The following is a 10,678-nucleotide window of genomic DNA, read 5'->3' on the forward strand; positions in this document are numbered from 1 at the left end:
CCAGCAGCACCCAGCACATACTGCTGACATCTGACCCTGTCCAGCAGCACCCAGCACATACTGCTGACATCTGACCCTGTCCAGCAGCACCCAGCACATTCTGCTGACATCTGACCCTGTCCAGCAGCACCCAGCACATACTGCTGACATCTGACCCTGTCCAGCAGCACCCAGCACATTCTGCTGACATCTGACCCTGTCCAGCAGCACCCAGCACATTCTGCTGACATCTGACCCTGTCCAGCAGCACCCAGCACATTCTGCTGACATCTGACCCTGTCCAGCAGCACCCAGCAAATACTGTCCTACATCCTCACTACCCCAGAGTTGGCCTGGTCTCTTCTGCTCTAATTACTTCATCTCACTAGGCTGAATGACCACTGAACACCAGTCGCTCACATACTTGCCCCGTCCAGGGGCTCACCTGGAGCTGTTCATTAGTGTGGGAGGCAGGTCCCCAGCACAAGATTCTGGGGTCCATACATGTGTGTGTTCAGACTGGGTGGGGCCAAGAGCCCACTGGGTGCCCGTGATGACTCCGTGTAAACTCTGGGCACGAATCGATAGATGTTCACAACTGCAACAAGGTGATCCACTGAATTCCCTACTTTTCCCAAACAGTGAATGAACTGGGTGCAGTTCACGATGGTTCCAGACCCCTTGAATTTCAGGTTGTTCACAGATTGGGTAAGCTGCTTCAACATCATTATCCTCACCTTTTAGATCAATCTAAGCACAGGGGAAGATGACGAAACTCTGAAACCCCTCAGTCCCCAACTGAAAATGGGGTTGTCAACGGCATCGCTGGAGAAGACAGTTGAAGAATTCAGCAGTGATAAAAACTCTAACACTGAGGTGAAAATGGGCACAGTGGGAAAGTTTGAGGAGCATGTACAAAGCAGCAGGTGATCCATTCCCCACTCAGGGCCAGTGACCTGCACACACTGTCCACAGGGCCTTCACTGATGGCACCTTCTCACATCCCCAAGGTGCTCAGGAGGTTGATATAAATCACTCCTCGTGTTGGTAGGTGTAAAAAGACAATAAGTTATAGAACATTGTGGGGCAATGGGATTGCCAGAATGTTCTGGGTTGTCTCAAACTTCCAAGCTCGTTCCATAAAGCATTCACCTGTGAACAACCAGGCAAGGCGGACATCACTTGCTCCAATGTTCTGATGATGTCCAGTCCATCCAAGGCAATTCCAACAATCCTTTCCTTTCTCCACCTGTCACATTCTGTCCAAGCACTATTTCTGTTTCTGGAATCTTCCATCTCACCACACTCTCTCTTAGAACTGTGGTCTCTTCAGGAGAAGCATCTTCACCGGGAATGGGCAGTTTCTCTTCCATCCTGACTACCACCAGGATTCCATGTCCCAGCACCTCACTAATGCACCTTGCAGCATGGAAATAGGTCATTCAGCCCAATGTCCATTCTGGCCACATAAACCTGCTTTTGGCCCATATCCCTCTGAACCTTTCTTATCCAAGTACTCTTCTGAATGTATTTTAAACATCTAATTGTCCCCGCCTCCACTGCTTCCTCTGGCAGCTCGATCCATTGACCCACCACCCTCTGTGTGAAAAAGTTCTCCCTCAGATTCCTTTTAAATCTAGTGAAACACAAAAGTCTACAGATTGTGGTAAAAACATCAGAAATGCTGGAGGAACACAGCCGGTTGAAGCATCCATAGGAAGACAAGATATATTACTAACGTTTTTGGCCTGAGCCCTTTTGAGATATAAGTAAAGAGCAGGCAGGCATCTTAATGAAAGACTAGAGAGAAAGGGGGAGAATGGGAGGGGGAGGGAGGGGACCAGACCAAAAGAGAAAAGGTGTTAATTGGATATGATAAGAGGAAAGGTGAGAATTGATTTTGGCTTTGAAAGGAGGCACAGAGAGAGAACTAGATGGAAGGAGATGGGGAAGAAAGAAGGGGGGAGTTAAATAGAAACTGGAGAAGTCGATGTTAATGCCATTCAGTTGGAGGGTGCCCAGATGAAAGATGAGGTATTGTTGCTCTAATTGCCTGGCAGTGCATGAATTCTTTTAAATCTATATGTGTCTCCACGTTCAGGGAACTTTATACCCGTTACCCCCAGCTCTCTCTGTTCCTCAACCCTTCTCTGGACTTATAGTGTAAGTCCTACCTGGCTTAACTTCCCAAAAGGACATCGCAATTAGCACCGGGGTTCGAATCTAGCACTGTCTTTAAGGAGTTGTAAGTTCTTCCTGTGTCTACATGGATTTCCCTCAGGTTGGTAGGTAAACTGGTTATGTGGGCATATTTGGGCTCGTGGGCTGCAAGGGCTTGTTAAACTGTGGCAAATAGTGTGAATGTGGAACTGGTCTTGTCTTGCATCCCAAGTAACTGCAAATTGCTCTTGCGAGTTGAACTGGAAGGATGGAATGGAAAATACAGCATTCTTGTTGCAGGGCCTGAACTGTGGGAGACAATCTTGGAGGAAGGGACGACAACAAATGATTTCCTTTGCCTGTCCCAGCTACAATTTGCAATCTATGCAACCCCAAATGTAAACTTGCCCCTGTTTTTATAAAGGGACTGTTCCTTTAAAACTTTGGTCCCAAGAATGCATTCTGGGGAAGGCCCTATTAACACTGTTACAGGAATATGTGGCCTCAGGTTCTCGGGCAGGTGTGGACAATGGAGCAAATGTGACGGGGCCCTGGCCTTTATCCTATAGAAAGGGGGTTAGGGTCTGCCATCGCATGGGTGCGGGTTCCTGCTGGCATAGATAGAACAGTTCCTGTCTCAGTAGGTCTCTGAGCTCAGCCTTGAGGGCAGGAGAAACCTTCGTGGGGGAGGAGCAGAAATGGTGTCAGTGTCAGCAGGGGCAGCCCTAGGCTTTATCCAAGGGTGGTTGTAGGTTCTCTCCCCCACAAAGCTCTTTCCACAGGGTGTTAATGCCAGAGGTCGGGATCCCGTCTATGCTGGCAGGGTCAACCCGTGTTCAGTAGATCCACAAACAGCTGCCTGCTTGTAAAGCAGGGAAGGAATGTGTTTCCAGTCCTCACTGCTGCCCTGTGGATCTGCGTGGATCCCCCCACTGCATGTATTCTAGCCCTTCCAGGAGGATGATGGCATCCCACACAGTCTTCCCATTAGCCAGTGCCATGAGGGGCAGGGCCACTGATTTAAATTTGGGGCGCTTGGTGGTGACCAGGTATCCTGCTAGGGCACCGGTCACCAGGGTATTTTCTAAAAAGTTAGTCACAGGCTCCTTGGTAGATGCCGTTGACCAGCGCCTACTCTCTAATAACCTGGGTGTTCTCACCAACCATACCCCACTGTGGGCACCCAAGTAGACTCACTCCAGGAGGTTGGGGTACTGGACCCTCACTGCAGTCACTACCTGATTCCACAGGGTAGGGCCTTCCCAGACCTCTGGCTGTGGTGTCTGAAGGGCATTGGTAATTCTTTGTTGGTCAGAGAGGCTCAAATTGGAGGCCCAAAGCCGGAGCAGCCACGTGGTCAGGTGCTCGCCTGGCCATTGGTGGTAGCGGGCCGCCAGCTGAGTCAGCTCCCTTGGGGAGAAATCCCATGTCCCTGTGGTCTCGGGATTGACCATGGGCATGCCTCCCTTGCAAGTTGGTCATCCACATCCTCCTCCTGTCTGGTGGACCTGGTACAGGGTGGTGATGGGTCAAAGGGTTTTGGCGCATAGGGAGAAGGGTGGTCATGGGACCCAAGCTGCTCGGGCACCCCCTCCTCATTACTGTTTTACAATGTATCCCCAATTAACCTGCAAATTCTGAACGATTTTGGATGGTAGAGAAACCAGAGCACAGACACGAGAGAACTCCTTATAGAGCAGTATCTTTGGTTCATTGATTATTCAGGAATCTGATGGAAGTAGGGGAGAAGCCGTCCTTGTGTTGCTGAGTACTTGTCTTCAGGCTCCTGTACCTTTACCCTGATAGTAGCAGAGTGAAGAGGGCATGGCCTGGGTGATGGGGGTGTTTGAGCAGAGGGGCTGCTTTTTTTAAGATACCTCATATAGATGTCCTTGATGGAGTGAGGTCTGGTGCCTGTGATGTCCCAGACCAAGTTAACAACCGTCTGGAGTTTCTTCTTGTCCTGAGAATTGGGACCTCCATACCAGGCAGTGATGCAACTGGCCAGAATGCTCTCCATGATCCACCTGTAACTGTTTACAAGAGTCTTCAGTGACATACCAAATCTCCTTAGACACCTCACAAAGTATAGCCACTGGCGCCTTCTTAGTGATTGCATCAACATGGAGGCTCCAGCAAGGGAAAGATCCACTCAAACCAGCGTCATATAGACCAATATCTTTACTTAACACAGATTATAAGATAATAGCTAAACTATTAGCAAACAGATTAGCAGAGTATGTACCGAAAATGGTAAATTTAGACCAAACTGGATTTATCAAAAAAAGACGCACAACAGACAATATTTGTAAATTTATTAACTTAATTCATGCAGTAGAAGGGAATAAAGCACCTACAGTAGCAGTTGCTTTAGACGCAGAGAAGGCCTTTGACAGAGTAGAATGGAATTATTTGTTCAAAGTATTGCAAAAATTCAGTTTACCGGAGAAGTATATTAATTGGATTAAAGCATTATATAAGGGACCGTTAGCGAAAGTGACAGTAAATGGACATGTATCAAAACAATTTAACTTAAGCAGGTCAACGTGGCAGGGATGCCCACTATCACCTTTATTGTTTGCGTTAGCTATAGAACCACTAGCAGAATTGATAAGAACAGAAAATAATATAAAAGAAATAAAAATAAAAGACAAGGAATATAAAATCAGTTTATTTGCGGATTATGTTATAGTGTACTTAACAGAACCAGAACTATCAATAAAAGAATTATATAAGAAATTGAAGGAATATGGAGAAGTGTCGGTTTGCAAGATAAACGTAAATAAAAGTGAAGCAATGCCTATGAATAATGCAGATTTCTCAAAATTTAAGAAGGAATCACCATTTAGATGGCAAATGCAAGCAATAAGATACCTAGGTGTACAAATAAACAAAAATGTCGGCCAACTATATAAACTCAATTATTATCCACTAATGAAAAAAATTACAGGACGATTTAGAGCATTGGAAAGATTTACCACTAACACTAATAGGAAGGATAAACTGTATTAAAATGAACATTTTTCCAAGGATATTATACTTATTTCAGGCATTGCCAATACAACTGACAGAGAAATTCTTCAAGGAGTTAAAGAAAATAATAAGGAAATTTTTATGGAGAGGGGGAGAACCGAGGATAGCAATAGATAAATTAACAGAATGGTATAAACAAGGAGGCTTACAACTGCCGAACTTTAAAAATTATTATAGAGCCGCACAATTAAGATACCTATCAGATTTTTATCAAACAAGGGAAAAGCCAGATTGGACGAGATTAGAATTAGATAAAATAGGGGAAAAGATACCTGAACACATATTATATAAATGGGATGAAAAATTGGTACAACATAGAAGTTCTCCAGTATTAGATCATCTCCTCAATATTTGGAAGAAGGTTCATGTAGAAAGAAATAAAACAAATTATCAATTACCAAAACTAATATTGACGCAAAACAAGTTACTCCCTTTTACAATAGATAACCTTTCCTTTAGAGAATGGGGAAAAAAAGGGATTAAGAGAATAGAAAATTGTTTTTCAGGAAATAGATTCTTATCCTTTGAACAAATGAAAGATAAGTACAACATAACTCAAGATTTTTTCTTTGGCTTGGCTTCGCGGACGAAGATTTATGGAGGGGGTAAAAAGTCCACGTCAGCTGTAGGCTCGTTTGTGGCTGACAAGTCCGATGCGGGACAGGCAGACACGATTGCAGCGGTTGCAGGGGAAAATTGGTTGGTTGGGGTTGGGTGTTGGGTTTTTCCTCCTTTGCCTTTTGTCAGTGAGGTGGGCTCTGCGGTCTTCTTCAAAGGAGGTTGCTGCCCGCCAAACTGTGAGGCACCAAGATGCACGGTTTGAGGCGTTATCAGCCCACTGGCGGTGGTCAATGTGGCAGGCACCAAGAGATTTCTTTAGGCAGTCCTTGTACCTTTTCTTTGGTGCACCTCTGTCACGGTGGCCAGTGGAGAGCTCGCCATATAACACGATCTTGGGAAGGCGATGGTCCTCCATTCTGGAGACGTGACCCATCCAGCGCAGCTGGATCTTCAGCAGCGAGGACTCGATGCTGTCGACCTCTGCCATCTCGAGTACTTCGACGTTAGGGATGTAAGCGCTCCAATGGATGTTGAGGATGGAGCGGAGACAACGCTGGTGGAAGCGTTCTAGGAGCCGTAGGTTGTGCCGGTAGAGGACCCATGATTCGGAGCCGAACAGGAGTGTGGGTATGACAACGGCTCTGTATACGCTTATCTTTGTGAGGTTTTTCAGTTGGTTGTTTTTCCAGACTCTTTTGTGTAGTCTTCCAAAGGCGCTATTTGCCTTGGCGAGTCTGTTGTCTATCTCATTGTCGATCCTTGCATCTGATGAAATGGTGCAGCCGAGATAGGTAAACTGGTTGACCGTTTTGAGTTTTGTGTGCCCGATGGAGATGTGGGGGGGCTGGTAGTCATGGTGGGGAGCTGGATGATGGAGGACCTCAGTTTTCTTCAGGCTGACTTCCAGCCCTCTGAACCCTTCTCCATTAACAATGGCGTGAAGCAAGGCTGTGTTCTTGCACCAACCCTCTTTTCAATCTTCTTCAGCATGATGCTGAACCAAGCCATGAAAGACCCCAACAATGAAGACGCTGTTTACATCCGGTACCGCACGGATGGCAGTCTCTTCAATCTGAGGCGCTTGCAAGCTCACACCAAGACACAAGAGAAACTTGTCCGTGAACTACTCTTTGCAGACGATGCCGCTTTATTTGCCCATTCAGAGCCAGCTCTTCAGCGCTTGACGTCCTGCTTTGCGGAAACTGCCAAAATGTTTGGCCTGGAAGTCAGCCTGAAGAAAACTGAGGTCCTCCATCAGCCAGCTCCCCACCATGATAACTCAAGATACAGCGCTGGCATATTACCAATTGAGATCCTACTTGAAGGAAGCAGTTTGAGCCTTGAATATGTGATTACAAACACAATGATAATCAAAAGATTTATAACAAATATGTATATTAAACTGCAAGAAAAGGAGAATGAGGAAACAAATGGTAAAACTAAACAAAAATGGGAACAAGATTTAAATATAAAGATAAAAAAGGAAACATGGGAGAAGTTATGCTCCGGAACGATGAGAAATACAATAAATACGAGGTTACGTATGATACAATATAACTGGATACACAGGCTATACATTACACCTCAAAAGTTAAATAAATGGGACCCAACAGTATTTGATAGATGTTTTCGATGTAAAAAAAGAAATGGGAACAACAATTCATGCAATCTGGACATGTGAGAAAGTAGAAAAATTTTGGGAAGATCTAAATCAGATATTAAATAAAATAACAGAAAACAATATACCAAAGAATCCAGAGATCTTCCTCCTAAGTAACATAAAAAACAAAGAATTTGGAATTGATTTGGAGGATGCACAAAAAAGATTTGTTAAGATAGCTCTAGCCGTAGCAAAAAAATGTATTATGTCAACCTGGAAATTGGAAGATAATTTGAAAATACAACAATGGTATATAGAAATGAATAAATGTATTCCATTAGAAAAAATAACATATAGTTTAAGAAATAATATTGAAATATTCGAACAAATATGGGAGCCTTACATTAAATACAATAGCGAAAACCTACCGGGGACAATCATTACCTAAGTTAACGGAAGGAAAAGGAAATGAAAAGAATGGACTCAGTAGAATTTCTGGTGTATTTTTATTGAATGACAACATTGTCTGACTGGTTTAATGTATCCTAGATTTTATACCTTAAATGGACGGGAGGGGGGAGGTAGGGAGGGTGGGATGGGAGGAGGGGGGGGGAGAAAATGGCACTGTATATGTGTGAAAAGGAAAAAGTGTGTACCATGGTTAATGTGATTTATGGTGTGAAAAATAAAAAAATTTTTTAAAAAAACATGGAGGCTCCAGGACAGATCCTCTGAGATGTTGACATCCAAGAATTTGAAGTTCTTGACCCTCTCCATGACTGAGCCCTCGATGAGCCCCTGACTTCCTCCTTGGTTTTGCTGATGCTGAGCACAAGGTGTTGTCATTCAATGAGCTGATCCGTCTCCCTCCTGGACGCTTCCTCCTTGCTGGTTGTGATTCTTCCGACAACTATGGTGTCATCAGCAAACTTGTAGATGGCCTTGGAATTGGGCCTGGCCACAGTCGTGGGTATATAATGGGTAGAGTAGTGGGCTAAGCATGTACCCTTGGGATGCATCTGTGTTGATGATCAGTGAGGAAGGGACATTGTTTTCAATTTGTACTGACTGTGGTCTCCGATGAGAAAGTCAAGAGTCCGGTTACCGAGAGGGGTGCAGAGACCCAGAGTTTGTAGCTTCTTGACCAGCACTGAGGGAACTATGGTGTTGAAGGCCAAGCTGTAGTCAATGAAGAGCAGCCTTGTGTATGAGTTGCTGTTTTCGAGGTGAATCAGAGCCGAGTGGAGAGCCAGTGATATTGCATCTGCTGTGGAGCGATTATGATGACAGGAAAATAGCAATGGGTTCAGATCTTTGCTTAGGTACGTGCTAATTCTGGCCATGACCAGCCTCTCAAAACATTTCATCATAGTAGAAGTTAGTGCTACTGGGCGATAGTCATTGATGCAGCTCACACTATTCTTGGGCACTGGGATGATTGATGCCCTTTTGAAGGTGGGAACCTCTGACTGCAGCAGTAAGAGGTTGAAAATCTCTGTAAATACTATGGCTTGTTGGTTGGCACAGACTTTCAGTACCTGTCAGGTATGCCATCAGGACCTGACGTCTTCCAAGGGTTCACCTGCTTGATTGATGTTCTAACATCGCCCTAAGAGACAGATATCACAGGGTCCTCAACCCTTCCAGGGATTCTAGTAGGCACTGTTTGGTTCTTCTCAAAGAGGGCAATAAAAAGTGTTCAGATCCTTAGGTAATGATCTGAAGGTTGTAACTGGGGAACTGATGTTGTGAAGGTTGTAACTAGGGAACTGATGTTGTGAAGGTTGTAACTGGGGGAACTGATGCTGTGAAGGTTGTAACTGGGGAACTGGTGCTGTGAAGGTTGTAACTGGGGAACTGGTGCTGTGAAGGTTGTAACTGTGGAACTGGTGCTGTGAAGGTTGTAACTGGGGAACTGGTGCTGTGAAGGTTGTAACTGGGGAACTGGTGCTGTGAAGGTTGTAAATGGGGAACTGATGTTGTGAAGGTTGTAACTGGGGAACTGATGCTGTGAAGGTTGTAACAGGGGGAACAGATGATGTGAAGGTTGTGATGGGGGGACTGATGATGTGATCTTTCTCTGCTCTTCAGGTGGATTACAAGGAGGAGCAAGTGCCAGAGGATGCAACTGCAGTGCATGGTCAGCTTCAGCTTGCTCGTCCAATGAGCCCTGATCCGCCTGCTCAGAAAGGTACTGCCTTCACCAGTACACAATTCTGCTGCCTTGTTTGACCCTTCACAGTGCAGCAGGCAACATGCTTCCTGTGTCATTGATGTGGTTCATTTCCCTCATTCTAGCCTGGCATTTTTTCCTTCCTTTGTGGTCTATCATTATAAACCAGTCTGACAAACACCAGAGATTTGCCTTTATGTTCCCTGTGGCCACTCAATGACTTGCTGCTGCTCGTTTCGAGTGTTGCATTACTCCATATGCCTGTCATCATGAGCACCTTGTCCTGTGCGATTGAAGCTCGACAGACACCTGTGGAGATGAGCTTTGAGCAAGGGCCTGTCCCTCGTGCACGAGAGCCCCTCTGGCCTGGCAGTGCTTTGCTTGCATAATAAAGTGTTTGAAGCAAAGTTGCAACTTCCATCATTTGTTGATCGTTCGAAGATGCACAGACCATTTTGTTCTCCATGAGACCCCATGTGCCTCCTTACCATCATCGAGCATGGGTTCTGGAGTGTTTGGGTTCTTGGTGATGAAGATAACCACAGACATCACTGATTCCCTTTTCCGGGATCTGTGCATTGGCAGAGGGCCAGGATTTAGATTTGATCAGGCTCAAGGACATGGTCTGTCTGGAATCACAAATCAGACAGAACATCTAAGAGAGCAAATTTCCACAAGCCTAAGTTCTCACGAGGAGTCACGTGATGGAGTAGTGGCCGGACGGTGAACTCCAGCCCTCTCCAGAAAAGTCGGGAAAAACGAGAGAAAATACAAAGGCACAGAAATACAAGTTAAAGAAAAGTGAATATAAAGGTGGAAAGAAGATGGAGACAAAAGGAGAAAAATCAAAATCAACGGAAAGAAGAGAGGAAGAGAAGACAACGGAGGAAAAAGGTGAAGGCCTTACCTGTCCGAAGAGGCCCGCTGCGGAGAGAAGACCCCACTACCTCAGGTCGGTAGAAAGAGAACTACAACAATGGCTCACAGAGCCGAGTAAAAGTGCGCAACCGCGCATGCGCGACTCCTCGCGCATGCGCGATGCGCATACAAAAAAACACACCGACGGGAGGGGGGACCAGCTGGGGAGTCGATATCCACAGCCGGCAACGACAGCTGCAGAACACCTGCAGCAAGAAGACACCACAGAAGACAATGGAAACAAGAAAGAAGAG

General features: G+C 45.5%; 1 protein-coding gene across 2 annotated transcripts in view; it reads left to right on the forward strand.

The window, feature by feature from the left end:
* LOC138747528 (soluble guanylate cyclase 88E-like) overlaps nt 1-10,033 on the forward strand; it is a 51,668-nt gene extending 41,635 nt beyond the window's left edge. The window contains exons 17-18 of one of the 2 annotated variants that reach the window (XM_069906816.1): nt 724-855; nt 9,425-10,033. In XM_069906816.1, the coding sequence (XP_069762917.1) occupies nt 724-855; nt 9,425-9,565 (273 nt within the window). In that variant the 3' untranslated portion in view covers nt 9,566-10,033. The remainder of the gene's footprint in view (nt 1-723; nt 856-9,424) is intronic. The other variant, XM_069906817.1, reaches the window with a different exon arrangement.
* The last annotated feature ends 645 nt before the right edge of the window (nt 10,034-10,678 follow it).

Source organism: Narcine bancroftii, chromosome 12 (genome assembly GCF_036971445.1).
Source record: "Narcine bancroftii isolate sNarBan1 chromosome 12, sNarBan1.hap1, whole genome shotgun sequence".
NCBI lineage: Eukaryota > Metazoa > Chordata > Chondrichthyes > Torpediniformes > Narcinidae > Narcine > Narcine bancroftii.